We start from the raw sequence: 25,775 nt of genomic DNA on the forward strand, positions 1-25,775 counted from the left end.
CAAACTACAACACTTGATACAGATGCCCTGAAAAGGCACATGATATGCATCCTCTCTTTCTTTAGCTTGTTCTCTTTGGTGGTGTACCCAGTCCTAACTAGAGTATCGTGGCTTTAACAAAATCCACGAGGGCTAACAGAATTGGATTTCTCTACAGAAAGGAACACCTACATTTATTTGATGTAAAAAAAAAAACAACAAATGGGAAAATTATGTGATCCATTTAAGCCTACAGATCACATAACTAATCATCAAAATATCATAAAAAATCTTGATTTTTGTATTTAACAAAATACAGTGTTTGGTTATTGTTTTCTAATACCAAAAGCTGGCCTGCAGAGTCAACAGTACAGAGGACATTACTGGATAGACCTTTCTCAATTCTATAACTTTTGTGTGTCCTCAGCGTGTCCCTCATGAAAGCTCATTCCATGCCTTATGTTTATTCCCTGCATTGTACCCTGAGCCATGGTTATCACATGCACAGGGGTCACGTGGCATTTTTATAGACAAACTTTGCTATTGGCTGTATCATTTGCATATGGTTGATATTATTAACATTTTGAACACAATTTTGTTTTAAAAATAGTATACACAGTACTGCACATACTAAATGAAGTACATACTACTGACCAGGAAGAACATATTTATCTTTATATATCCCTAATGTCACACTAATATCCTTTTGCATATTAATCATGATTTAGAAGGGAAAGAGTATTTTCTTTCCAGTTTTACCTTGATATTCTACTCAATACTTGACTGTCAGCAGACTCATCTTTTGTTCAGCTTCTTCTGTTTTGCTTTGTTTTGTTTTTTAAGAATTCTCAGTTTTACTGATCTCACTCTGAATAGTCTGGCTTTATAGTGCCCTCATTCAAGACACACATTATTCACAAAAAATCTTCTACTTCTAGAAAATTCTATAAATACATCTATTAATAATTGTTCCATTAGAGTATATTACTACAATGATTAAGATAATGGAAGTGTTTCTCAAAGCGCAAGTACAAGCATGAGCACAGGGGATACTGGAGCCATGTGCAGGGCGTGGTTCAGACTCTGAGCCTTTACTTTCTGAGTGAGGCTTTTTGTAAATTTTGTGTCGGGCATATTGCTCAATGTACAAACCCCATGTGTACATGCACTTAAAAATCTATCATTTTTAATGTAAGAGTTTACATGCTTTGATACCATGCTATTTGACACAGAGTAGTTTGCATCTTTCACATCCTGGATAGGCTAGTTCCTGATATGTTTTCTTTGTCCTTTGATGTGTTTTTCAATGAGATGGTTACATACTAACTTTGTTTCCCACTTCAGTTTTCCATAATACAATTTCTTTCTTAGCATCCCTACAGATTTCAGCTATAACTATCACTTCTAATATTACTTCTTTCATAGTTTTAGTTTTTATTCTTTCCTTTTCCATAAATCCTTTTTGAAAGGATTTCTCAAATTTTATTTTTATCCTATACCTGATTTTAAATTTTAGTATATGTTACTGAAAATTAGATATATTAATTATATATTATATTATATTTACTTGTGTTTCTGTGCCTGAATGTAGCATGTGTACCTCAAGAATGCTGAAGCCCACAGAGGTCAGAAGAGATGTTAGATTACCTGGAACTGGAGTCACAAAGGTTAGCCCTCATGTGGGTGCTGGAGGTAGAACCTGGATCCTCTACAAGAGTAGCAACTACTCTGAGGCACTGAGCCATCTTTCCAGCTTTTTTGTTGAGAATTTCACACATGAGTACTGTGTTTACATCATTCCCATCCCTCTCTCTACCCTGCCAGTTAATTCCTCCCACTACCCTCAACTTCTCCCCAAATTTATGACTTCTTTTTTTTTTTTACTTATTTTTAGAGATTTCTTTATATTTTATTTTGTGTGTATGATTGTTTTGCCTACATATTTGCATGTACAGCACATGTTTCCCTAGTGTTCACGGTAGTCAGAATCAGGTACAGGAGCTCCCAGAACTGCAGTCCCACTGATTTGATTTAGTGTTGCCCCTATGTACACTTGCTTAGGGCTGACCACTTGGGATTGGATAACTCATCAGTAATCTCAATCCTAGAGAAACTGATTCTCCTTCTCTTAGCAGCCATTGATTATCTGTAGCTATTCATCTGGGGACAAGACTTAATGAAATTTCTCTTGTCCACATCAGCATGTCAACTTGGGTTGTCATTATACAGTCTTGTTAAGGCAACTGAGATGGTGAGATTACATGGGTGCATCTTGACCATCCCAGCAAACTATCTCCAGTGATGCAGTAATGGCACTGCTCTCTTGAGGATAGCCAACAGCTATCTAAGTGGTCGTAAGACCTTGCTTAATATTAGAGAAGTAATGCCTAGGACTGTAAACCTAATCAACTACCCAGGGCTGGAGAGGAATTAGGCCTGAAGGAGAACCTAATACTACCAATTTCCTAAACTGGATTCTATACCTTATACCCCCCAAAAAAGTGTAGCTTCCATCCCTCACTAAAAACAAATAAACAGAGAAGCAAACAACAAAAACTTTTTACAACATATTTAGACTTTTATGGAGATCCACATGTCATCAAAATGCCAAGAAAAAGTGACCATGAGATGCCTAGTTCTAGTTGATATATTTATGATGCAATCATATCTAAGGCTCAGGGAAAATTATGGAAGAAGGGTAGAAAGACTGTAAGAGCCAGAGAACCAGGGTATCTGCTGGATCATGTCTTATACTTGATTTACTAAAAGTATCTGCTCTCTCCTGCTTCTCACGGTTTTTTAATGCACATCTAATGCCAATTTAATTAACTGGCTAAAGTGGTTTTAATTCTAATGTACTTCTTATACATCTTTGTTTTTCATTTCACATCTAAACATGTTATTTCCAACAGAGTCTTACTAACATTTCAAAGAGGTTGGTCAGATCTTTGAGAATTTTTGAGAATAACAAAATATTGCTTTTCAGGTTTTCCTCTGACTCATAAAAAGTTGTTTTTATATGAAAAATTCAGAAAGGATTATCTTTACCTTTAATGCATTATTTCGTTGCCTAAATCCCAAATCATTTCTTAGTGTTAAGCCATTCTTGGCAACAATGAATCAATAAGTCATTATCAAATAAACTGGGTGAGTAGATTTGTTCTTAGTTTGTGACAGTGTCCAAGTAGTTGTGGGCAAATGCTCTTGCTAATTATAGCCAGTGCATGCATGAGTCTACCCTAGGGATATGTGCTAAGCTTTTTTGGGCAGATTTGATGCTTGCTTGAATATAAGAAGTAAACTGGAGAACTGCACACAAAGTTAGTTTGTTTTTATGCAATATATACTTTGAAATGCACACTGAATTCCATAATCCCCCTGTTCTTAGGGCATTTTTTTCCAAATGCTTTGGTTAAGTAGCTAATATCCCAGGGGTATCCTCTCTCCTTTCTATTGTCTTATATTCTAAGTATTCTAGTCTCTGAATAGATAGTGAAATTAAGAAGCCAGTGGGGAGAGAGGTGAAAAAGAACACACAACTCCTTTCTGATGACTCAAGTCTCAGCTCCATTTGGGGAATGGCACTTGTTTTTCTGGTCAGTGAAGCAGATAATAGAAAAAATCTAATTCTGCCCTCTCCCAAATGGCTTCTTTCTTTTTCTGGCTATGTCTATTTGACCAGAAGATGGAACACAAAGACTTCAAGGAGCACATAAATGGGCAGTCTTTGACACCCTGGCTTTCTTTGAAGCACTAGCTCTAAGTTTACTGCTGTTCTAAACATCCTTGGAATTTAAGAAGGAAGTTGGGGGTAATTATATCAGTGAAGGTAGCCAGTCACCTGTTTAACTACAAGTTTTCAGATTGCATTCCAGTCAGAAGCTCCTACAGGGAGAAGCCAATATGAAGTCTTGTAGCAGAAGAACAAAATGGTAAGAGATTTAGGCACAACCTATATAAATGAATCAGTTTTTACATTCCTTTGCTTCATCATGCTAAAGAAGAGCCAATGGAGAAAAGCACTAACACTTTATATGACCTATCTTTCTCAGTAAAGACTGAACACAAGCCTAATGCTTTCATTAACATTTAGAGAATTGAGCCCAGATTGTGTCTTTACCTCTTACTATATAAAAAGTCTGAGCAATGATGCTCCTATATCAAGAATGCAGGATGAAATCTCTCAAAAACTCTTGAATAATATCAGTTTCTCACTGTTGGTCATCATACTGAAAATTTGCTCTATAGCTAGGTTTGCATATGAAAATCTGTTATGATACATTTCAAAAATAGACATCCAATCCTACATAAGATTCAGATTCTTTTTAATTTTTTTGTTTTGTTTTTTGAGACAGTGTGTCTTTGTTTAGCCTTGGTTGTCATGGAACTACCTCTGGAGACTAGGCTAGCCTTCAATTATAATTTGGATTCTTAGTCAGCAAGAAGCAATATTCAAAGATTCCTACATATTTCAAATTTATAGGAAAGGAAATTACTAGAAACAGAAATTAATGATTGTTGGTGAAGATGGAAAAAGATTGAAACTCTAATTTGTGATTATTGGAAATGGAAATTGGTGCTGCTAATATGCAAAACAGTATGGGAATTCTCAAAAATAAATCCAACAATTCTGTATGTATTAGAACTAAAAGCAGGGGTTTGAGCTGGCAATTTGTACACCCATGCTCACAAGCTGTACTGTTTACAATAGCCAAAGACAGAAACAACTTGAGCCAGTGAGTTTGTGCAACTGGTAAAGGCATTTACTACCAAGTCTAATCTGAGTTCACTCCTTGGGACCTGCCTTCAAAAACAATGGGCTTCTGACACATGCTACAGGGAGGATGAGCCTTGAGGATATTATGCTAAGGGAAATGTAATAGTCACAAAAGGATAAATTCTGCTTGGCTCTAGTTGGGTGAGGTGCCTACAGCATCATAGATATAAGACAAAGGAAGAATGATGGCTACCAGGGGCTGGGCTTGAGAGGGAAGCGATGAGGAATTAATGGACCATGGGCTAGCATTTAGTCTTGTAAGTTCTGAAGGGTTTCTAGTGATGGACGGCAGTGACAGGTATCTAACAACAGAATGCATTTAAAGAAATCGCTGAACTGTACATTTAAGATGATGGAAATGGCAAACTTTAACTTATATGTGTCTTATAAAACATCAAAAATAATTAAAATTGATTTGACTATTGAAGAATATGCTATTTGCATTACACACCCATACACACATACATACACATATACACACAGCAGCTGAACTCCATAGTTTCCCCTCATCTTAGACTATTCCAGTCAAGAAGAGGAAGGAAAAAAAGGTAATTCTTTGTGCTTGAATCTGTCCAAACACTTATTTAATTTCTCATGTGATTAAAAAAATTAAGTATATACTAAATAAACGGCTTGTTTGTACACTCTGACAGCCTATAACAAATCTAGCCATTAATAAAATATCTGGGGTACATACTTGTGTAAATCATTCCATGATAGTCAACTTGTTTGTTTGTTTTGAAACAGGCCTCATTATGTAGCTCTGACTGTCCTGAAACTTGGTGTGTAGATCAGGCTGGTCTGGAACTCACAGATATTAGCTTGCCTTTTAGCTTTTGAGTGCTGGAATTAAAGGTGTGCACCATCCTACCTGGCTGATAATGAGGAGTTTTCGAAAACATATCTTTCAAAGGCAAAAATCAAACTAATAACAATCAAAATTTAAAACTAGAAAAATATAACAAAAACACCACAAACCTACAAATTATAGCATAAATTGTTTAAGAAGGTATTTCCCTCTGCCATAAAAAAGCTGTCTACACGTTTTTAAAGTTACCTACATACAAAGATAGGAATAATATGACATAATTTCCAGATATCTCCCTGTTTGTGGTACAGAAAATCAAACCCAGGGCTTTGCCCATTTTCTCATTGAGCAACATATCTAGCCTCACATAAATTTTACATAGGTTTAAGGCTCCACCAATTAAAAATGGGCAAAATCCTGAAGAATGATCTTGCATCCCAAACAACTAACTGGGAAATAAATCTATCAAAATTCTTTCAGGACAATTAGAAGGCAGATAAAACCCTGACCCTGACTCAAGCAAGTCCATACTTGCTGATAGAAATTTAGCTTTGGTTTGAACTAGGAAACGAGGAAGAACTGGACCCTTGCTAGAAGACAGGTTGAGTTTGCCTATCAGTTGCAAGCCTGAGAAGCCATGTGGTTGGAGTCAGCTCAGTAAGACTGGCTACAGCTTGGCAGACCCTGAAGCAAACATCTCAGACTTAGATGAAGCAGAGGCCACACAGGCCGTCCAGGAATTTGTGTGGAACTCAAGCGTAAAATCTGTTGGATAGACACCTGGGGCCTGAAGGTGGGTGGGGGTTGAGCATGGGGAAGATGAAAGTGAAGGCAGGGAGCTTTGGTTCCGGTGGAAATAAGTACTAGAAGCCCAAAGCCAGGTTTGTAGACAGTGAGAACTCAGACAAATGGAAACATAAACTAGTCAAAGATCCCAGGCAGATCTGACCGGATGCCAGGAGGAAGAAGGTAGACAGCAACAGGCAGAGGGGGCATGGGAGAACATCAAGGGCAAGCTGCTTTGATGTGAATCTGATCAATGGAGTTGGGGGTTCCTGTTTTTGGATTCCAGCCTAGAATCTGAAAGAGAACAGAGTATGGACGTGCTTGCCAAGAATGTTCCTGTTCCTGTGTAACGTGCAGAGGCATGTGTTTGTTTTGCTTCAGCCTTACCGAAGTTTTGCTTCACTTTCTGTTCCCCTAATTGTTTCAGCAGGGCTGGCTAATCCCAAGGGAGCAATCTGGGGAACAATGACACGTATTATCTGAGCTACTGTAACTGCAGTAAACTTGACACATGGTCCTAGCAGGTGTTGCTCTATAGCTATTGTTTCCTTTCCCTTCAAAGAAAGACACCTGGCTCTCTGTTGACTTAGCAGGCTGAAGAGGGACTGTAGTGGACAGTGAACTGTTACCACAGAAGGTATTTACTTAGACCCAGGGTGCTAACAGTCCTGCTTTATTGCAGAAACATCAGAAGCAAATGAAATGCCCAAGAGAGAAATACAGGGCACAGCCTGACTATGAGGCGAACAGCAAGTCACAGAAGAAGAAACTCACGGTGAAGCAAAATGAGGAATGTGGGCCCTCATTGGTTCTTTGTCCCTGCACCCAACCCTCTCCTCCATCTAAACCTGGGCTCTAATGCCTCCATTGGTACCCAGTAGCCTCCTTCCAGGCCCTTTCTCCACACTCTTACCTCACCAGATGAGCACCAGTGACTAGGTACGTATCTGTGTGACCTGCCTATATGGATCTTCCGCTCCCTTGTCTTTGAGAACTGAGGACTGCTTTGCTCCATCTTCCATCTGTCCTGATCCATTTCATTTTCGATGAAGGCTGACTCCTCCCAGACTGCAACCAGTTGAGTTTTCTGTCCTACTTTATGCTGATCTTCCAGAATCAATCTAACTAATGACAGTTGTTCATCCCTAAGCACTTTGCCTGAATCCTTATAGATGGAGCTGCTTGTGCTGTGTACCTATCTCAGAAGGTATATCTTATCTGTTAGGTGGGTCTGTTATTTCCTTAAGAAAAATCTAGTGAAACCACACCATCGACATATAGTATACAGCCTTCAGTACTCAAAATTACTATTTTGGAAAGTAGCAGGTTGCAGCTATCAATCCATAAAGTACTACTTTGAATATAAAGAAATCAGTATAATTTTAAAACCATCTTTAAAAGAATCAGTGAGGAATTTATGAGTCTTGTAATAGTTCTGTTTTGGGGATTGAAGCAAAGGATTCTGAGTAATAAAATGATAGCAAAAATGGAAGTTGCAGACACATGGAAATATATTGAAAACAGCTAAGCATGTCTCTTGCTAGACATAACACAAAAAATATACACTTACTTACAAGCTGTTCTTCAGCAGTTAGGTCATATTTCTAGCTAAGAATACCCAGCAGAGATGAATAATAACTGGCAATCATCTTTCTTTCTCCTACTTAAACTCTTTATGCTAGAACAGCAACAAAGTCTACTTCAAACTAGCCATGCATGTAATTATGGGGTGGGCTTGTGTTTCCTCAGTAGCTTCTTTTAGTTTCCTATCAAGTGAAAGAGTAAAACAAAGTTAAAATAAACTTGTGCCAAACTAATTCTTATATCATTTTTTTGGGACAATCATATAATGTTACTCAGGGAAACAACCCACTTTTGGAATTTTAATTACAGGTTAAATAATTACTGTTTTTGCTTCCATGAAACAACAGCTCCCCTTACTTTGAACTTTCATTCTCTGAAAACAGCAGCTGCTCCTACGTCTTCCTTCTCTACTGTGAATGTAGTCTTGTAGGAATACTAGTGCTTGAAGATGTGTTTGTATTATTTGTTTATTTATGTATGTATGTGTGTAATGTCACGGTGTGTTTGTGTGTGTGTATATCCAAGAAGGTGAGAAGGCATTTGAACCCCTGGTGAGGGAGTTGCAGGAGGTTGTGAGCCCCTTGATGTGGGGAATGAGAACTGAACTTAGGTCCTCTGGAAGAGCAGAAAGGGCTCTTAACTGCTAAGTCATCCCTCTGCATAGTTTTTTTTTTTCTTTTTTCTTTTTTATTCTCACATTTTAGTGTTTCTGATCCTAATATTGAATAGAGGAAGTAGCCTGCACTCAAAGTCCAGTAAATACACTATGAACTGTTTTTCACTCTCATTTACTTTCTTTCTAAAATATTTGCTTTAAATTTATTTTTATTTCATGTGTGTGGATGTTTTGCCTGTACATACATGTGTTTCTGTCCTGTGCCTGGTGCCCTGGGAAGCCAGAAGAAGGTATCTGATCCCTTGAAACTGAGAGTACAGACTGTTGGGAACTACCATGCAGACTCTGGAATCAGACTCAGGCCCTCTGGAAGAGCAGCCAATTCTCTTAACCACTGAGCTATCTCCTCAGCCCCTTTATTTTACCTTCAGTCTACCAATCTAGAATTTCTTTTTATAGACAGTATTAAAGACATATTATAGTCTAGCTGAGAGAAAAATTCACAGCTTTATACTGTACACAAGTATATATCTTTGAAGACTTATGCCTATTTTTGCCATTTACCTTAAATATAGCAAACATAAAATTATCATTAAATACTACTTAAAGCATAAATTGTTCTCACTTAGAGTTACAGGATTAAGAAAGTCAGAGAAAGGCTTAGGTGGCATGGCCTAGTAATTCAGTCCTGAGCTCTGTGAAGCTTAATTTCTCTTACTAGACAGTAATCACTTTGACATTACCACCCATATTTACATAATGATCACAGAGTCACTACAGACTCTGGGATGCCACCCTAATATGCCCACAGTGACTGCACAGCTGAGATTAACCATGATCAGAATGTACAGATTTAGTTTGGACGAAACCAGGATTTAAAAACAAAATAGAAAACAACAACAACAACAGACTGATAGGCTATCTCAGCCTGAAACCAGCTACACAGTGTGTTGAAGGGCCAAACACTGGGGAAATTAGTCACTTGGCTGTACTTGGCATTCTGTGACATATGTCTAAACTATTGGTTAAAATAAAGTCTAATCCTAACTTTGTGATGACTGAAAAAAATAGTTTAAGTAAATAAATAATAAGTAAATATAAAAACCTATGTTTTGTGTGTCTTTAAAATGTAGACTTTAAAATTAAGGCAAGAGTAAAATGGACAGCATTTTTAGTTTGTGTGGTTGTATGATATTCTATGACAGTGGTTCTCAATTTATGGTTTGTAACTCCTTTGTGAGTCAAATGACCCTTTCACATTGGTCACCTATCAGATATCCTGTATATTAGGATATTTATGTTATTCACTATATATATTCATCAATATATACATTATACATTATTCATGACAGTGGAAAAATTAAGAAAAAATTATGAAGTAGCAACAAAATAATTTTATGGTTGGGGATTACCATAACATGAAGAACTGTATTAAAGAGTCACAGCATTAGGAATGTTGAGAACCACTGTTCTAGCATATTTTAGAGGCCTTTGAAGTGGGAGGATATTTAGGCCAGAAATGCAATAAGGAAGACTTGTTTCTAGATTTTAGTCAGGTGGCTCAAACAGAAAATATAAAACATCCCAAGGACATGGCAGGTGCCCAGTCACTGGTGACATCACCTAACTTCTGTCCTAAATTCTGTTAACTTGACCTGCTGCTAATAGTAATAGTTGTTACTCTGGACTTGTAAATGCTAATAAACAACCCTGAGCTTCAGAAGCTTATAGAATATTTAGTTTATTCTTCCACTACTGCCCAGAAAATGAGCAAACATAATCCATAATCCAAGGCTTTTTCAGGGTGGTGGGGGCTGTTTACACACACACACACACACACACACACTAGATCTCTGTATTTGTGCCTGGGGACTGTTTACACACACACACACACACACACACACACACACACGATCTCTGTATTTGTGCCTGGGGACTGTTTACACAGACACAGACACACACACACACACACACACACACACACACACACACACACACACACAAACGATCTCTGTATTTGTGCCTGTGGTGCTGAGACTGAGCCTAGGGCCTTGCGTATACAAATAACATTCTCCAGCTGGGTTTCATGCCTGGCTAGGTTTTAAAATTTAGGTTCCTACTTTAGCATCAGGCACTTCTGATAATTAAATTCTGAATTTATAATAGAAATCTTATTTGAGTCTTTTAATTGTATTAAATATCAAAAATAATTCCCCAAGCACCACAGAAAACCGAATGTGGTGCTGCAATCTAGGAACTCCAGAGGTAAAAGCAGGAAGATCAAGAGTTCAAGGTGAGCTTCAGCTGCAGAGTGAGCTGCAGAACGACCTGGGACATACCAGGCTGTCACAAAAAACAAAAGAAAAAAGAAGAAAGGAAAATAAAATACAATGGACAAACAAACCCAAGGGAATCTTACCTCACTTCTATGTTTTATAGCAGATCAAAATAAGACACAATCAATCAATCAATACATACCTCAGATAGAAAGGTGATAAAGGTCTTTCATCTTCCTGTGAGCTAAAAGGAAACACATGTGAATTAATATAATTTCTACTAATACAACATTTATATTTTACTAAAACTCTGTTCTACCTGTCACAAATAGTGCCATACTACTGCTGATCTTATATTAGATTCAAGTTAACAAAACACTCTCCCTAGGATCTAACCAGCATCAATGACTTCTTCAAAGAAGCCAGATCATCAGATGTATTCTTCAATAAGATGGTTCTCTGTAAGTTTACTAACACTAAGTGTTTTACATCACACTTCCAGAAGCAGCTTTTTACCATATTTTCCAACGAGTTTAACTAGATACTCATATGACACACAACCCTTACAAATGATTGCAGACAATTATTTTTGCAAAGTTAACTGTAAAAGTAAGATAAACGATGACATCCTTCTGTTTAGTGCGGGATACTTACAAGACTGATTTCCTGGAAGTGAAAAGCTCATTCCTCGGAGGTAAATCACGTGGTATTTGTTCTTCTGGGGTTGCTCTACTAAGTATTGTGGGAGAGAAAACCATGCCAGGAAGCTTGCTGGGTAGAGCGGGTTGAGACCCCAGAAACTTGTGGTTGCACACCTGAGATGGTAGGCACCTCCCTGCTCCCTGCCAAATTCCTGGCCTGGAACACGTGCCACACTTCCCACATTTGCAAATGGGACCTCTGGTCAGGTAGGCCCAGAACAGAGTTCTCAATGCTAATGAAGTACCTAGAGGCCCTGGGAGTTTAGCCAATAAGCTTCCCTTCTCGGCCATTCCTCCTAGCAAAAGGTATTTAATCTCAGGTCCACCCTGAGAAGTTAGTATGGTAAGCATCCATTTTCCACAAAGAATGGTCAATAAACAGTTTGGAACTAAGGACTGTTTCTTTCATTGAGAACCACCATGGGGATCATGAAGCAGGCCTTTGCCTACAGAGCTGCTGCAGAAATCTCCCATAGACGGGCCATCTGTGCTCCCAGCCATAACAGCCGCAAAGCTAAGGACCTTCACTGATGAGCAAATCTAGAGCTCCCATCCCCCCCCCCCCCGCATCCCTCCCCCCCAGCCCTGGCCTAGGGCCTCTGACTCTCCTCTCAACTCATCAAGAACCAGTGGAGCATAAATGTCCAGGAGTTTGGGAGCACCCGGTCCCGACCTCGTAGAGGGCCTGTGGACCCCCAACATTTCATTCCGGCTGGGAGCCCAGAAGCCAGGGAATACCAACTTCAGCTTTCTCACATCTCAGCATGCATTTTTCTACCCTGGAGCGTCATATTGGTATATTGGTGTTTCCCTGAAGCTCAGTACCTGGCTCCTCATTTTGCCTCCTCAGTGGCTACGCCCAGTGGTGAGGTGGGACTCTGACCCACAAATATAATCTGATAGGGATAACAGGAGAGGACAAAGTTTCAACACAGTTTAAGTCACTCAGACAAGATGGAAATAATAGGAAGCTTAATATAAAGGCATTTAATTTTATATGTAAAATACATGTGAACATTTTCTTTAACATGCCTTCTAGTAAACTGCCTTTAATTATAAAAGCACAAAGTGAGTTTCTCCTGCCAACTCAATTTTTTATCTTTTTTTAAAAATTTTTATTAGGTATTTTCCTCATTTACATTTTCAGTGCTATCCCAAAAGTCCCCCATACCCCCCCCACTCCCCTACCCACCCACTCCCACTTCTTGGCCCTGGCATTCCCTTGTACTGGGGCATATAAAGTTTGCACGACCAATGGGCCTCTCTTTCCAATGATGGTCGGCTAGGCCATCTTCTGATACATATGCAGCTAGAGACACGAGCTCCAGGGGTTACTGGTTAGTTCATATTGTTGTTCCACCTATAGGGTTGCAGATCCCTTTAGCTCCTTGGATACTTCCTCTAGCTGCTCCATTGGGGGCCCTGTGATCCATCCAATAGCTGACTGTGAGCATCCACTTCTGTGTTTGCTAGGCCCCGGCATAGCCTCACAAGAGACAGCTATATCAGGGTCCTTTCAGCAAAATCTTGCTAGTGTATGCAATGGTGTCTGCATTTGGCAGCTGATTATGGGATGGATACCCAGATATGGCAGTCTCTAGATGGTCCATCCTTTCGTCTCAGCTCCAAACTTTGTCTCTGTAACTCCTTCCATGGGTGTTTTGTTCCTAATTCTAACAAGGGGCAAAGTGTCCACACTTTGGTCTTCGTTCTTCTTGAGTTTCATGTGCTTTGTATCTTGTATCTTGGGTATTCTAAGTTTCTGGGCTAATATCCACTTATCAGTGAGTACATATCGTGTGAGTTCCTTTGTGATTGGGTTACCTCACTCAGGATGATGCCCTCCAGGTCCATCCATTTGCCTAAAAATTTCATAAATTCATTCTTTTTAATAGCTGAGTAGTACTCAATTGTGTAAATGCACCACATTTTCTGTATCCATTCCTCTGTTGAGGGGCATCTGGGTTCTTTTCAGCTTCTGGCTATTATAAATAAGGCTGCTATGAACATAGTGGAGCATGTGTCCTTCTTACCGGTTGGGGCATATTCTGGATATATGCCCAGGAGAAGTATTGCGGGATCCTCCGGTAGTACTATGTCCAATTTTCTGAGGAACCACCAGACTGATTTCCAGAGTGGTTGTACAAGCTTGCAATCCCACCAACAATGGAGGGGTTTTCCTCTTTCTCCACATCCTCGCCAGCATCTGCTGTCACCTGAATTTTTGATCTTAGCCATTCTGACTGGTGTGAGATGGAATCTCAGGGTTGTTTTGATTTGCATTTCCCTGATGATTAAGGATGTTGAACATTTTTTCAGGTGCTTCTCAACCATTCGGTATTCCTCAGGTGAGAATTCTTTGTTAAGCTCTGCACCCCATTTTTTAATGGGGTTATTTGATTTTTTGGAGTCTACCTTCTTCAGTTCCATATATATATATTGGATATTAGTCCCCTATCTGATTTAGGATAGGTAAAGATCCTTTCCCAATCTGTTGGTGGCCTTTTTGTCTTATTGACTGTGTCTTTTGCCTTTCAGAAGCTTTGCAATTTTATGAGGTCCCATTTGTTGATTCTCGATCTTACAGCACAAGCCATTGCTGTTCTATTCAGGAATTCTTCCCCTGGGCCCATATCTTCGAGGGTTTTTCCTACTTTCTCCTCAATAAGTTTTAGTGTCTCTGGTTTTATGTGGAGTTCCTTAGTCTGCTTAGATTTGACCTTAGTACAAGGAGATAGGAATGGATCAATTCGCAATCTTCTACATGATAACCGCCAGTTGTGCCAGCACCATTTGTTGAAAATGCTGTCTTTCTTCCACTGGATGGTTTTTGCTCCCTTGTCAAAGATCAAGTGACCATAGGTGTGTGGCTTCATTTCTGGGTCTTCAATTCTGTTCCATTGGTCTACTTGTCAGTCGCTTACCAGTACCATGCAGTTTTTATCACAATTGCTCTGTAGTAAAGCTTTAGGTCAGGCATGGTGTTTCCACCAGAGGTTCTTTTATCCTTGAGAAGAGTTTTTGCTATCCTAGGTTTTTTGTTATTCCAGATGAATTTGCAGATTGCCCTTTCTAATTCGTTGAAGAATTGAGTTGGAATTTTGATGGGGATTGCATTGAATCTTTAGATTGCTTTTGGCAAGATAGCCATTTTTACTATATTGATATTTACAATGTTGATCCTGCCAATCCATGAGCATGGGAGATCTTTCCATCTTCTGAGATCTTCTTTAATTTCTTTCTTCAGAGACTTGAAGTTCTTTTCGTACAGATCTTTCACTTCCTTAGTTAGAGTCATGCCAAGGTATTTATATTATTTGTGACTATTGAGAAGGGTGTTGTATCCCTAATTTCTTTCTCAGCCTGTTTGTTCTTTGTGTAGAGAAAGGCCATTGACTTGTTCGAGTTAATTTTATATCCAGCTACATCACCAAAGCTGTTTATCAGGTTAAGGAGTTCTCTGGTGGAATTTTTAGGGTCACTTATATATACTATCATATCATCTGCAAAAAGTGATTTTTAGACTTCTTCCTTTCCAATTTGTATCCCCTTGATCTCCTTTTGTTGTCTAATTGCTCTGGCTAGGACTTCAAGTACAATGTTGAATAGGTAGGGAGAAAGTGGGCAGCCTTGTCTAGTCCCTGATGTTAGTGGGATTGCTTCCAGCTTCTTACCATTTACTTTGATGTTGGCTACTGGTTTGCTGTAGATTGCTTTTATCATGTTTAGGTATGGGCCTTGAATTCCTGATCTTTCCAAGACTTTTATCATGAATGGGTTTGGATTTTGTCAAATGCTTTCTCTGCGTATAACGAGATGATCATGTGGTTTTTTTGTCTTTGAGTTTGTTTATATAATGAATTACGTTGATAGATTTCCAAGGGCTGGATTCGTGGAAAGATAATGTGTGAATTTGGTTTTGTCGTGGAATACTTTGGTTTCTCCATCTATGGTAATTGAGTGTTTGGCTGTGGTTGCTGGGATTTGAACTCAGGACCTTTGGAAGTGCAGTCGGTGCTCTTAACCACTGAGCCATCTCTCCACCTCCTAACTCAATTTCTTCAGCATAATTCATGAAAATGGAAATGTTGGATTCAAGTGGCAATACTAAACTGGAAGTAAGCAAGATCTTACTTCAGTGATATAATCTCTCACATATATACTTGTTCCTCTCTCTCTTTTCTCTCTCTCTCTTCTCTCTCTCTCTCTCTCTCTCTCTCTCTCTCTCTCTCTCTCTCACACACACACACACACACATACACACACATACACACAGAGACACACACATACACTGTCTGTCTGTCTCTCTCATACACATACACACACATTGTCCTAAGAGTTGGAAAATGTTACATTCTAGCTAGACTTGTATAATTTGACACACTATTTTTCAATCTCCTATGATTTTTGGTTTGCAATTTTAATCTTGTTTGGATGTTCTCTTGCCCGTGTTGTCAATAATACCTGCGTTTCATAGAACATGCATTCATATGCACAGGTATAAATTAGCTATGCTAATTCTTCCCATATGAGGGGTAATGCATCACTTCATTGCAGAATAATGTGGATGAGCTAGGGGTAAGGCTGGTATCGTTTAGCCGTAACATTGAAGAGTTAGAGGTGACCACTTCTGAGAAATAATTATTCAGGTTGGCTGGGATGAAGCTATCTGAAGCAATGGTTTTGTAGGGAGCAACTACTTTAAGCTAAACTCACAAGAAATTTACACGTTTGATTTCAAAGTATTCCTAGAATACACTTGACAGATCAATTGGACTTGTTCTCTAATCAAGGACTCTGTATCAAGGAGACATTATGGCCAACATTGTGCCAAGAAAGCTGCCAGTATAAACCTGCAATGATTTCATGTCACAGGAGAGGTATATTGCCTTGTGTTTTGAAGTGAGAGCTGTTAACACTAACATAAAACAACTTACAGTGAATTGGCATGCTTAGCATATTGTACTTTTGTGGGCATTAAATCAGTCATATTTGTTTGTTTTTTAAGTGCTAAAAGTTTGCAAGCATTCCAACCTCCGACAATGTTTTAAGACACTGTTATCTACAAAGTTTACATGGGAATACAGCGTTAGAATTAAAATATCAATCACAGAAAAACTCAATTTTAAGTAAGTTTATGATTTGGATTTGACCCTCATTTGGTTTTGAGCACATAGCTGTGCTGGGCCATGTTGCCAGATAGCAAAGGACTCTGAACAAAGTTGTCTTCCTGTGCCTTCTGTCTTTGTTGTTAGGTGAGTGCTACACTACTTTGTAGCTAACAGAGGCAGTCTTTTTTCCCTCCCCCTTCCCCTCCTCCTCCTCTTCTTCTTCATCTTCTTCCTCTTCCTTCTCCTTTTCTTCCTCTTCCTCCTCCTCCTCTTCCTCCTTCTCCTCCTCTTTCTCCTTTTTCTCCCTGTACATACCTTCCACACATATGCAATGAATTACTTATTGCCTTTGGATCCTCATAGAGATTCTCACTTTACTTGTCCTCATTTCTCCAGAAAAGTATGCTCAAAGTAGGGGCATAATTCAATCAGGCAACAATGAGTGTAGAAGACTAGATAGGTAGGGAAGAGACCCCAAAGCAGCAGTGCAGAGACTGTCTGTCCTTGGTGGAGGCTGAGGATGCTAGTTCTTGGCTCTGTGTTGTCTTTATCTCTTGGCTGGAAGCTGTATGTGAGAATGTGACTGGGAACTGGGCAGAAGCACTGGATACCTGAGGGCTGGGCCATCCAAACTGAACAGCTCATTCTCTCCCTATGGTTAAGTCCAGGGCCTACCATAGATTATTTTAAAATGTCCCCAGAACTAGCAGCTTAATGGTGTCCTATGCTCAGAGACCCTTCCTGCTTACAGGAATTCTGCATTCACTTTCTCTTAAGTTACTACTAGGAATCTATAAAAACTTCTTTCTAATTGGTTCTCAAAGTTCATTCTCTAAAGTCTCTAGATAAGAACCTGAAAGCTATTGGCCTTGAGCTACTTAGGTGGTCATTCTGATTTCTTGGATCCTAGCCTTTGAGGAAAAACCCTGCTGTTCTCAAACACACCCCAATATTACTCTATCAATAACTGGCTAGTGCTGAGTACAATTTATTTTTATACCCCAACCTGTTTTGGTCCTTAATTGTCTTCTAATTGATTTTAATTATCAAAATAGCTTATCGTGGGCCAGGGATGTGGTTTGGATGTTTGAATGCCTGCCTGGAACTGGCATTAATGGTGTGGGCCGTCATGCCAGTCCAAGAATGTCTCATGATAGGAACACAGGTTTAGATCATAAGCTAACATTGTTTTAGGCTATGTTGGCACAAAGTAAATTCATCAATGAGGCATGAAGTCAGAAACTGCAAATCATAATACTGTCACTTTGATCAGTTTTTAACTGTTCTAAAAAGAAATTAGAATAAAATGAAGTAGACTTTACGTTACATTTTATGGATAATTAGTATATATCAGAATGCAATCCATGTATGGAAAAACAAAATATGAAAAGAAAATGAGGTAAATAAACTCAAATTGATTAAATAATGGACATATTTCTTCCTTTTTGCTCTTTAGAAGTGCTCTTGCCTGGGGCATAGTTATATAATTTTTAATAAAGTTGTGCATTTGAAACAACTAAATCACAGATTTTAAATTAATCAAATCAGTTAACTTTGAAGAGTAATTAGCTACCCTGACTTTGGAAGTCACTCTAAGTCAAAACCCACCAAGGATACTGCTTTTTAACAGCACCAAGAAAATGAACTGTTTCACGAAATTTATAGTTCAGAATGGGAAACATTCTAAAGATAATTAATTCTATACAGTTGTTAAAACAAATACATTTTTTTGTCCTTGGCCCCAAACTACTTAGATAAATTCCTGACTGATGTTCATTTTCTGACAGTCTTAGTCATGTCCAAAGACATTGAATGACTTCACTTAAGTTCTAAATTAAGTATAATCCTTTGCCTGGATTCTAAACTTAGAATTCTGATTCACTTTTAAGTTTGAAAAACAAGCACATACGCCACGCCATGTGTGGCGTGTGGATGAAGAAGAGAGCTGGGCTGTAAGGCTGTGCAATGACAAGCTCTAACAGTTTGGACAGTTTGGGATTCATTTGTTCTTTTTATTGTTGTTGTTGTTTCTATTTTTCTTTTTCTGCTATTCATGTAACACAAGGAGGTGCTTAAGGTGTATAGTTTCTTAAAACAGCTGCTGTGGGGAGAATGTTTAGCACAGACCCCAAAAGTCCACACATCTAAGAAGTTACAACTGGAGTGGCAATAACTCAGATATAAGGGTTTTTTAGTGGACTCTTCTGGGCTCACTTACTACGGCCAGCATTGATGAATCATATACGTAAATGGCACCCACTCTTGGAATCTTTTCATGAGCTTTGGAACCACAGAATGCAGTGTCTATCCAGATCACTAGACAGTAAGCTAACTAGAAACAGAAACAGCATGGTGTTTTATGTGGGAAACAAACAAACAAACCAAAACCAAACCAACCAAACAAATAAGCCAAACCAAAACCTAAAAGCTGTTGAGAGAATTCCCAGAATAGGGTATTCAGATGCATTTTCAAACTGCTGTCCCACTCAGTGTCAAAACTGAATGTTAACACAAGCAATCCAAAATATTCTACTTTCTAATCTCTTAAAGTGGCTGATTACCGGAAAATTAACATAATTTACATATTCATCTTCACTCTTTAAATGTAGTCTCAATTAAGACTGGAGATTTTTTAAAGTGTTTCTTGGATACTGAAATGGTAAGAATCGGGTTCCACTCTTTCTAGAAATGAGGAAAACCATTTGTGAGGACTTAAAGAAAAAGGGCAAAGGTGGAAGAGGAACCGAGCTGCAAGTGAAAATGGAGCATTAAGCAAATCTTTCAGGAACTCAGATTTTTTCCAGAGGCTCCCCACAAAGTGCTACTCAGAGAAGTCTTCTTTGAGAACAGGAAGGAAGTGATGCTAGCTTTCTCTCTGTCCTCTTTTGAAGTGCTGTGCTTACTTGAGTGGCCTTTGTTTGTCTTCTCTTGGACAATGACCATGGGCTATGACAACGGGGCGGCCAGGTGCCCAATGTTGTTCTGCTGTTTAGATTTTTGAGGTTGATCCCACTCAAGTACAGAAAACAAACAACACAAAAGCACACACAAGCCTGATCCTTTTTGGAAAATGAGTATAAAAGTTTACAATCAGTTTGTAGCTAAACGTTGGTGCCTGTAATTTGAGGTGCTGTTTACGATTTTGTCTTTTAAGCCTAAGCAGCAACTTTACAGTTTTCTGCCTATGTTTTTACTAAGAATGCAACACACACAGCCCATTGAAACACAAGTTACCTTCTTCCAAGGAGTAATGGCTTTCTTTGACCAAGAAAGAAGTGCAAATATGAGGGAGCTTAACCAATGCTGAATGGCGTTATCTGTCTAGCAAAATGGAGGAACAAAATACTTTCCAAGATTTAAGAGTTTTTTTTTATTTCAATAGCATAGGAAAGACTTTCTCCTCCTCCTCCCCCTCCTTTTTCTTCTTCTTCCTTTCTCTTCTCATTGTCATCTTCTTCCTCCTCTTCCTTTCCCTCTCATCCTTCTCCACCTTCCTCTCTGGTGGTACTCCATCGGAACCTAGAGACTGGGTTCCTGAGCTTAGCAAGCACTCTGCCAGTTAGCTAAACCTCAGGGAGAGCTACTGTTTTCTTTACTGTGGGTGGAAACTGAAGGGTGTGTGTGTGTGTGTGTGTGTGTGTGTGTGTGTGTGTGTGTGTGTAATTCACTACTTTGAAAATACATACAGAAGTCCTGAACTTCAGGATGTGACCATGTGTAGAAATTGGGACTTGAGATGGCAATCAAGTTGACATATAGCCATTAAGCCTTGAGTCGTTGAGTCGGCATGCCTGTGTCATTACAGAAGAAGGGAAACATGAATGGAGGCATGAAAACACTTGGAAAATGGTGTGGAAAGGTCTTCTTGCAGTAAGGGAAAAGAGACCTAGTATACACCACTGCCTCACTTATGCTGAGGGACTGGCCAGCAAACCACAGGTCTACAGATCTTTGGAACTCTAGGACAATCCACTTGTGCCATTCTCAGCTCCTGGGGCCTGTGATACTTAGTTACATCAGTCCTCATAAACCTGTATACTAACTAAAATATTTGTTCTTTTTGTTTGCTTATTTGTTTTCAAGTTCTTCTGAATTGGAATGTGCCCAATTTTGCAAATAGGGGACTGCTCAAAGACAAGATAAGCTTTCCCTGGGGATCACACAGACACTAGATTTCTCTTCCAAGTGTGTACTTAAGACCCTATCAAGGTGCTCACTCTGCTGAACTACTCTCACAGGTTTCCTACATTGCACATTCACATACATACTCTGACACAAAGCCATCAAGTTCTTACTTTGCTTGGGTATGTTCCTTGGGTTGTAAAACAGTTGTAGAAATATAAAGTAGAAGTATGCAAAATGAGCGTCCTGACTTATTAACTGGCCTTATGAGTGCCATCAGGTTATGGCTGAGAGTCCCTTGTATACTGTGTGACATGAATAAAGCCAGCGGTGACAGACAGCACATGCCTGCAATTCCATCACGCAGGAAAGTGTAGTCAGGATCAGCAGCTCAAGACTTTTCTACATAAGAAGTCTGAGGGCAGCTTGGGCAAGACATTGTATTAAAAAATAATCAAAGAACGATTTATTACTTCTATAAGGAACTAAGAATTGTCTCATTCTATTCCAGTTTTATTCTATTCCCTCACAATCTGTTTAGCTCTGGTTGTCTGTTTAACAGCTTGCAATGGCTATGGAATCGAGCCGGGTTGAGGGTAGCTGCATGCAACAGGAAGGGAGTAGAACTCTTATCCAGGAGTGGGGAGGTAGAAGTGTCTTTTCTATTTCCTTTGCATCTCTCCTCTGCTTAGAAGGTGGAATGTAAACCACAGCCACCTGCTAACAGGCTTGACACTTTTCTCCCAGGGGCCTGAGCTGAGACTTGTTTACAAGCCACAACACAACAGGACCTCTCACTCTTGGTACAGTCTTTAGATCACATTAACAAGCCAACTGTTCTTTGGAAAGTTTCTTTCTCCACTCTTTGTTCAGTCACTAAGTTTCATGCATGCATTCCTCCTCCCTCCTTCATAGCTTCTCCACGTCTATTGCTTCTGGCCCGGTCGGTCGGTCCAGTTTCCCAGCACTCCTCCATAGTGGCACTACTCAGCCCCTGCTGTCCAGGCTAATTCACCCTCAGTCTTTTCTGCTTCCCCTCTTCATCTGGATAAAATCCAAAAACTGAAGCCTGGCACATCGAATTCCTCCCACTTCAGCCCTTTGTGCTTCTGGAACAAGACTTTTCTCACAGGACTTTGTAACCTTCTCCTTTTGCACACATTACTCCTCCTTCCCACCCCACACCTCTCTCTGCTTACTGAATGTTTGAGTTTTATCTCAAGGGCCATCTAACCTGGGAAGGCTTTGCCAGGACCCTGGAAGGGAGCTGCTTCTTCAGCAACAGGTTCCCAGACACTGCTCACAGCTTCTCAACAGGGCATAGTGGTGTAAGTCGGTTCTCAAGTTTGTCTCACCACAGGGATGTGTCTTTATCTCGGCGCTCCAGCACCTAGCCAGGTGCCTAGTATACTGCCCAGTAAATGGCTGCTGAATAGAAACAGCATTGAGATTTGGCAACTGTTCAAACAAAACTTTTGTTAAATATTTTTAAGTTGTACACTGTTTATCATTTGTGAGATCAATTTAGACAATTAGAACACTCCCAGGAATCTGTAGGCTGACTACTTTAAATGGTCTTGTCCTTTTCTTTTCAAAAGTTAGTTGGATTGGAGTGTCGTCTGGTTTCCTTCCATCCTTACTTAAGGAAAAGAAAGCAGTGTCTTTTCTCCTACTTAAGGAAAAGAAAGCAGGGTCTTTTCTCCAACTGTACAATTAGAGGCAGGAGTTCCGTCATTACACCTGCAATGTAAACACTACCCTGTGGTGTGTGGAGAACCCAGAAGAGGGTATATTCAGAAAGGTAATGTTTGAATATGGCCTCACCAGTATTTGTTCTGGCTTGAGAACAGGAAAAGAAAGCAATTTCATTTTACTGAAAATCCAAAGGTTGTTTAGAACTTAAAGAAATTCTTAGTTTATTTCAAAGTGGTTTTCAATGCAGCTAGAAGATTTTATGTGCCACTGAGGCCTTGACCATGAGTGTGATGGCTCCTGTTCTTCTGTAATAATACAAAGATCCCCCAGTGAGGCAGTAAGCTAGAGTTCAAAACCCAATCGAAACTTTATCATCAACAGCTGAGCTCAGTTGATAGGCAAATATTTTTAGAACATTAGTTATTAAGTTAAAATATATTCCACTCTAGTCACTGAAACAAAACAGTAGGTGGATATTTTCAGAGAGAAGACAGAAAGAATAAGTTCTGCCAATTTTTACTATTAGTACAAAACTTCAATGATTTGTTAACAGAGTTTTAATAGGTTTATAATCTCACAAATGGTGAAATCTGCATGTGGGAGTTTTGGAGATGATGATAGATGTGCAGAAGGTGCTGCCAATCATTCTCTCAGTCACTGCCCCTCATCCTTCTCCCTGCTGTCCTTCCCTCCTGGGGAGGATTGCCCAGGTAACTTGAAGCACCATTGAGATTCTGAACTAGGCTTAAGCAGCACAAGGGAAAAAGTGTGAGCTCTGCACTGACCTGCACAGGCACTCATTTTGAAAGACTATTATTTGCTTGAACCATTGACAACTGCTAAAGATGGACAGGCTCCTAAGATGCAATGGCAAACGTCACAAAACCCACAGGCAGGGCTAGGCAACCATTGCTGACTGAAAGCTCACCACAGGCCAGGCTTGTGTGCTGAGAGTTTACACACACTGTCTCCTTCACTCCTCAGGCATCCTCAGAGGAAAGTAGCAGCGATGACTTGAATCAATCACAGTCAAATGATATAAACACATCCAAGGAAGACCGAAAAGCTGTGAAAGCTCAGATGCTGTCTGTCCTTGTCTGTCTCTAACATTTGATCTCTGTAGCACTGTGTACCCTAATGGGTTTGGTGAAACTCGTGAAAGAAGCCACACTGAATTCCAATGGCCACATAGGCACTAGAGGGGAAGAGGGTGGGTAGAAGACGAACTACTCCCACAGTGGAAAGACAATGGGATTTGGAGGCCTCGGGAAGCAATGGGAAGCAACATAGTGCTGATGGGAGTAGCACTGTAAGCAGCAGTGGCCTAGCACAGTGGCCCCAGACACCAATGGGAGAGGGGCACGTGGATGTTTGTTAAGTGAACAAGATGAAAGTGAATAAAAGTCACTTAGAAAAACATCACAGTGTGTAAGTGATCTGTGCAGTGTGTGAGGGTATGAGTGGTCTGCTCAGTATGTGAGAGTGTGAATTGTTTGCTCTGTATGTGAGGGTATAATTGGTCTGTGCAGTGTGTGATGGTGTGGGTGGTTTGTGCAGTGTGTGAGTGTGTGAATCGTCTGTGCAGTGTGTGAGGGTGTGATTGGTCTGTGCAGTGTGTGATGGTGTGGGTGGTCTTTGCAGTGTGTGATGGTGTGGGTGGTCTATGCAGTGCATGATGGTGTGAATGGTCTGTGCAATGTGTGAGTGTGTGAATGGTCTGTGCAGTGTGTGAGGGTGTGATTGATCTGTGCAGTGTGTGATGGTTTGGGAGGTCTGTGCAGTGTGTGAGGGTGTGAGTAGTGGGTGCAGTGTGTGATGGTGTGGGTGGTCTGTGCAGTGTGTGAGGGTGTGAGTAGTGGGTGCAGTGTGTGAAGGTGTGAGTGGTCTGTGCAGTGTGTGTATGTATGTGAGTGGTCTGTGCAGTGTGTGATGGTGTGAGTGGTGTGTTCTGGCCAGAGTCTGGTTCCTAACTTGGTTTCAGGGCTCAATTTCACATTGACAGTGCAGTAACTTTTTTTGTGTCCCCATTTTGCTTACTGCCTTTGCAAAACCATTTGTCCTTTGTGTTAGCTCCATTCATTCCGTGTGACATGACCAAGTCTATCTAGCTCTTCATGTTAGTTCTTGGTAAAGCTATTTTCTGAGTTTTATTCTTTATTTCTATTTTATGCTTTCCGAAGCCCAGGCCTTAGGAACTTTCACTCTCAACTCCCAACCCCTCCCACTCTCTATTCCTATTTAATTACATAGGTGCTCCAACTTAAAAAACAAAAAACCAAAAACACCACACAACCCTCTGAGGATGCCACTTATCTTTTAACTACAGTTGACCAGGCCCACTCTTCCCACTAACACATCTTTTTCAAGTTGAGACTAAAACAACTTGTGTTTGGGAAGATTTGTATGAGATTATAAAGTATTTGATCTTAAAACGTGCAGAGAAATGGTTGTTTTTGTTCCTGGGATACAGTATTTGCTAGTTTGGCAATACTAATTATAAATCTGCTGTCAATGAAGGAGGCCAAACTGGTTTTAGAGTGTAGTCTCAAGGTGACAATGTGGAATTTGGAAGGAATATTAAATGTGAAGACATACAGGCAAATCTGTGCCAGAAAAAAATCACATAGGTCAAGAGAGTCACTCAGAACTTTTAAAGTGTATGAATGTATACTAGGTTCCAATAAAGCTCACCTGCCATCCTCATGCGTAAAGTGAATGCTGCAATGTCCTCCAGTGAACCTACCAGGTTGTGCACTCTGAAAACATGTCATACAATTTAGAATTAGGAGTCCCATTTTGGTGTGTCTATTGAAGAGAATAAATGAAGTCCGAATGGAACCCAGCTCCTAAGCCTCTCCAAGTCTCTAGCTGATTACTCATGTTGATGATGAAGAGCTTTTCCCACTACAAAACAGTGCTCCTATACTAGGAATGAGAGGAGTTGTTCTCCACATAGTTCTGAAAGGTTTCCATTACAATGAATGGAAGTACTTAGACTAAGTACTCCCCCACATGCATTAGCTCTTTTGAACAAGTCTTCCTTATGTTATAACACAACAAGGTAGAAATAGTTCCAGATGGCTATAAAACAAGCTCACCCATTATTATCATATAACATATAAAGAACTAGAAGAGAACCTCAAATTTTGATAAGCATATAAAATAGTACTTTTGTTTTTTCTAAGTTGACAGTTATAATAGTTACAGGAAATGCACTAAAACCTGCCTAGGGAAAATATTGGAGTATTCTAATAGAGGTAACCTTCCTAATGTGTTTCCTTTGTAACGATATATGCATGTAACAATTAACTGAATACATT

General features: G+C 39.7%; 1 protein-coding gene across 1 annotated transcript in view; it reads right to left on the reverse strand.

Annotated features, from left to right (window-relative positions):
* The window catches only part of Fam13a (family with sequence similarity 13, member A), a 90,967-nt gene that overhangs the window by 58,901 nt on the left and 6,291 nt on the right, over positions 1–25,775 (reverse strand). Inside the window, exon 2 of the mRNA NM_153574.2 lies at positions 11,029–11,070. Coding sequence (NP_705802.1) covers positions 11,029–11,070 — 42 coding nt within the window. The remainder of the gene's footprint in view (positions 1–11,028; positions 11,071–25,775) is intronic.

Source organism: Mus musculus, chromosome 6 (genome assembly GCF_000001635.26).
Source record: "Mus musculus strain C57BL/6J chromosome 6, GRCm38.p6 C57BL/6J".
NCBI classification, from domain to species: Eukaryota; Metazoa; Chordata; class Mammalia; order Rodentia; family Muridae; genus Mus; species Mus musculus.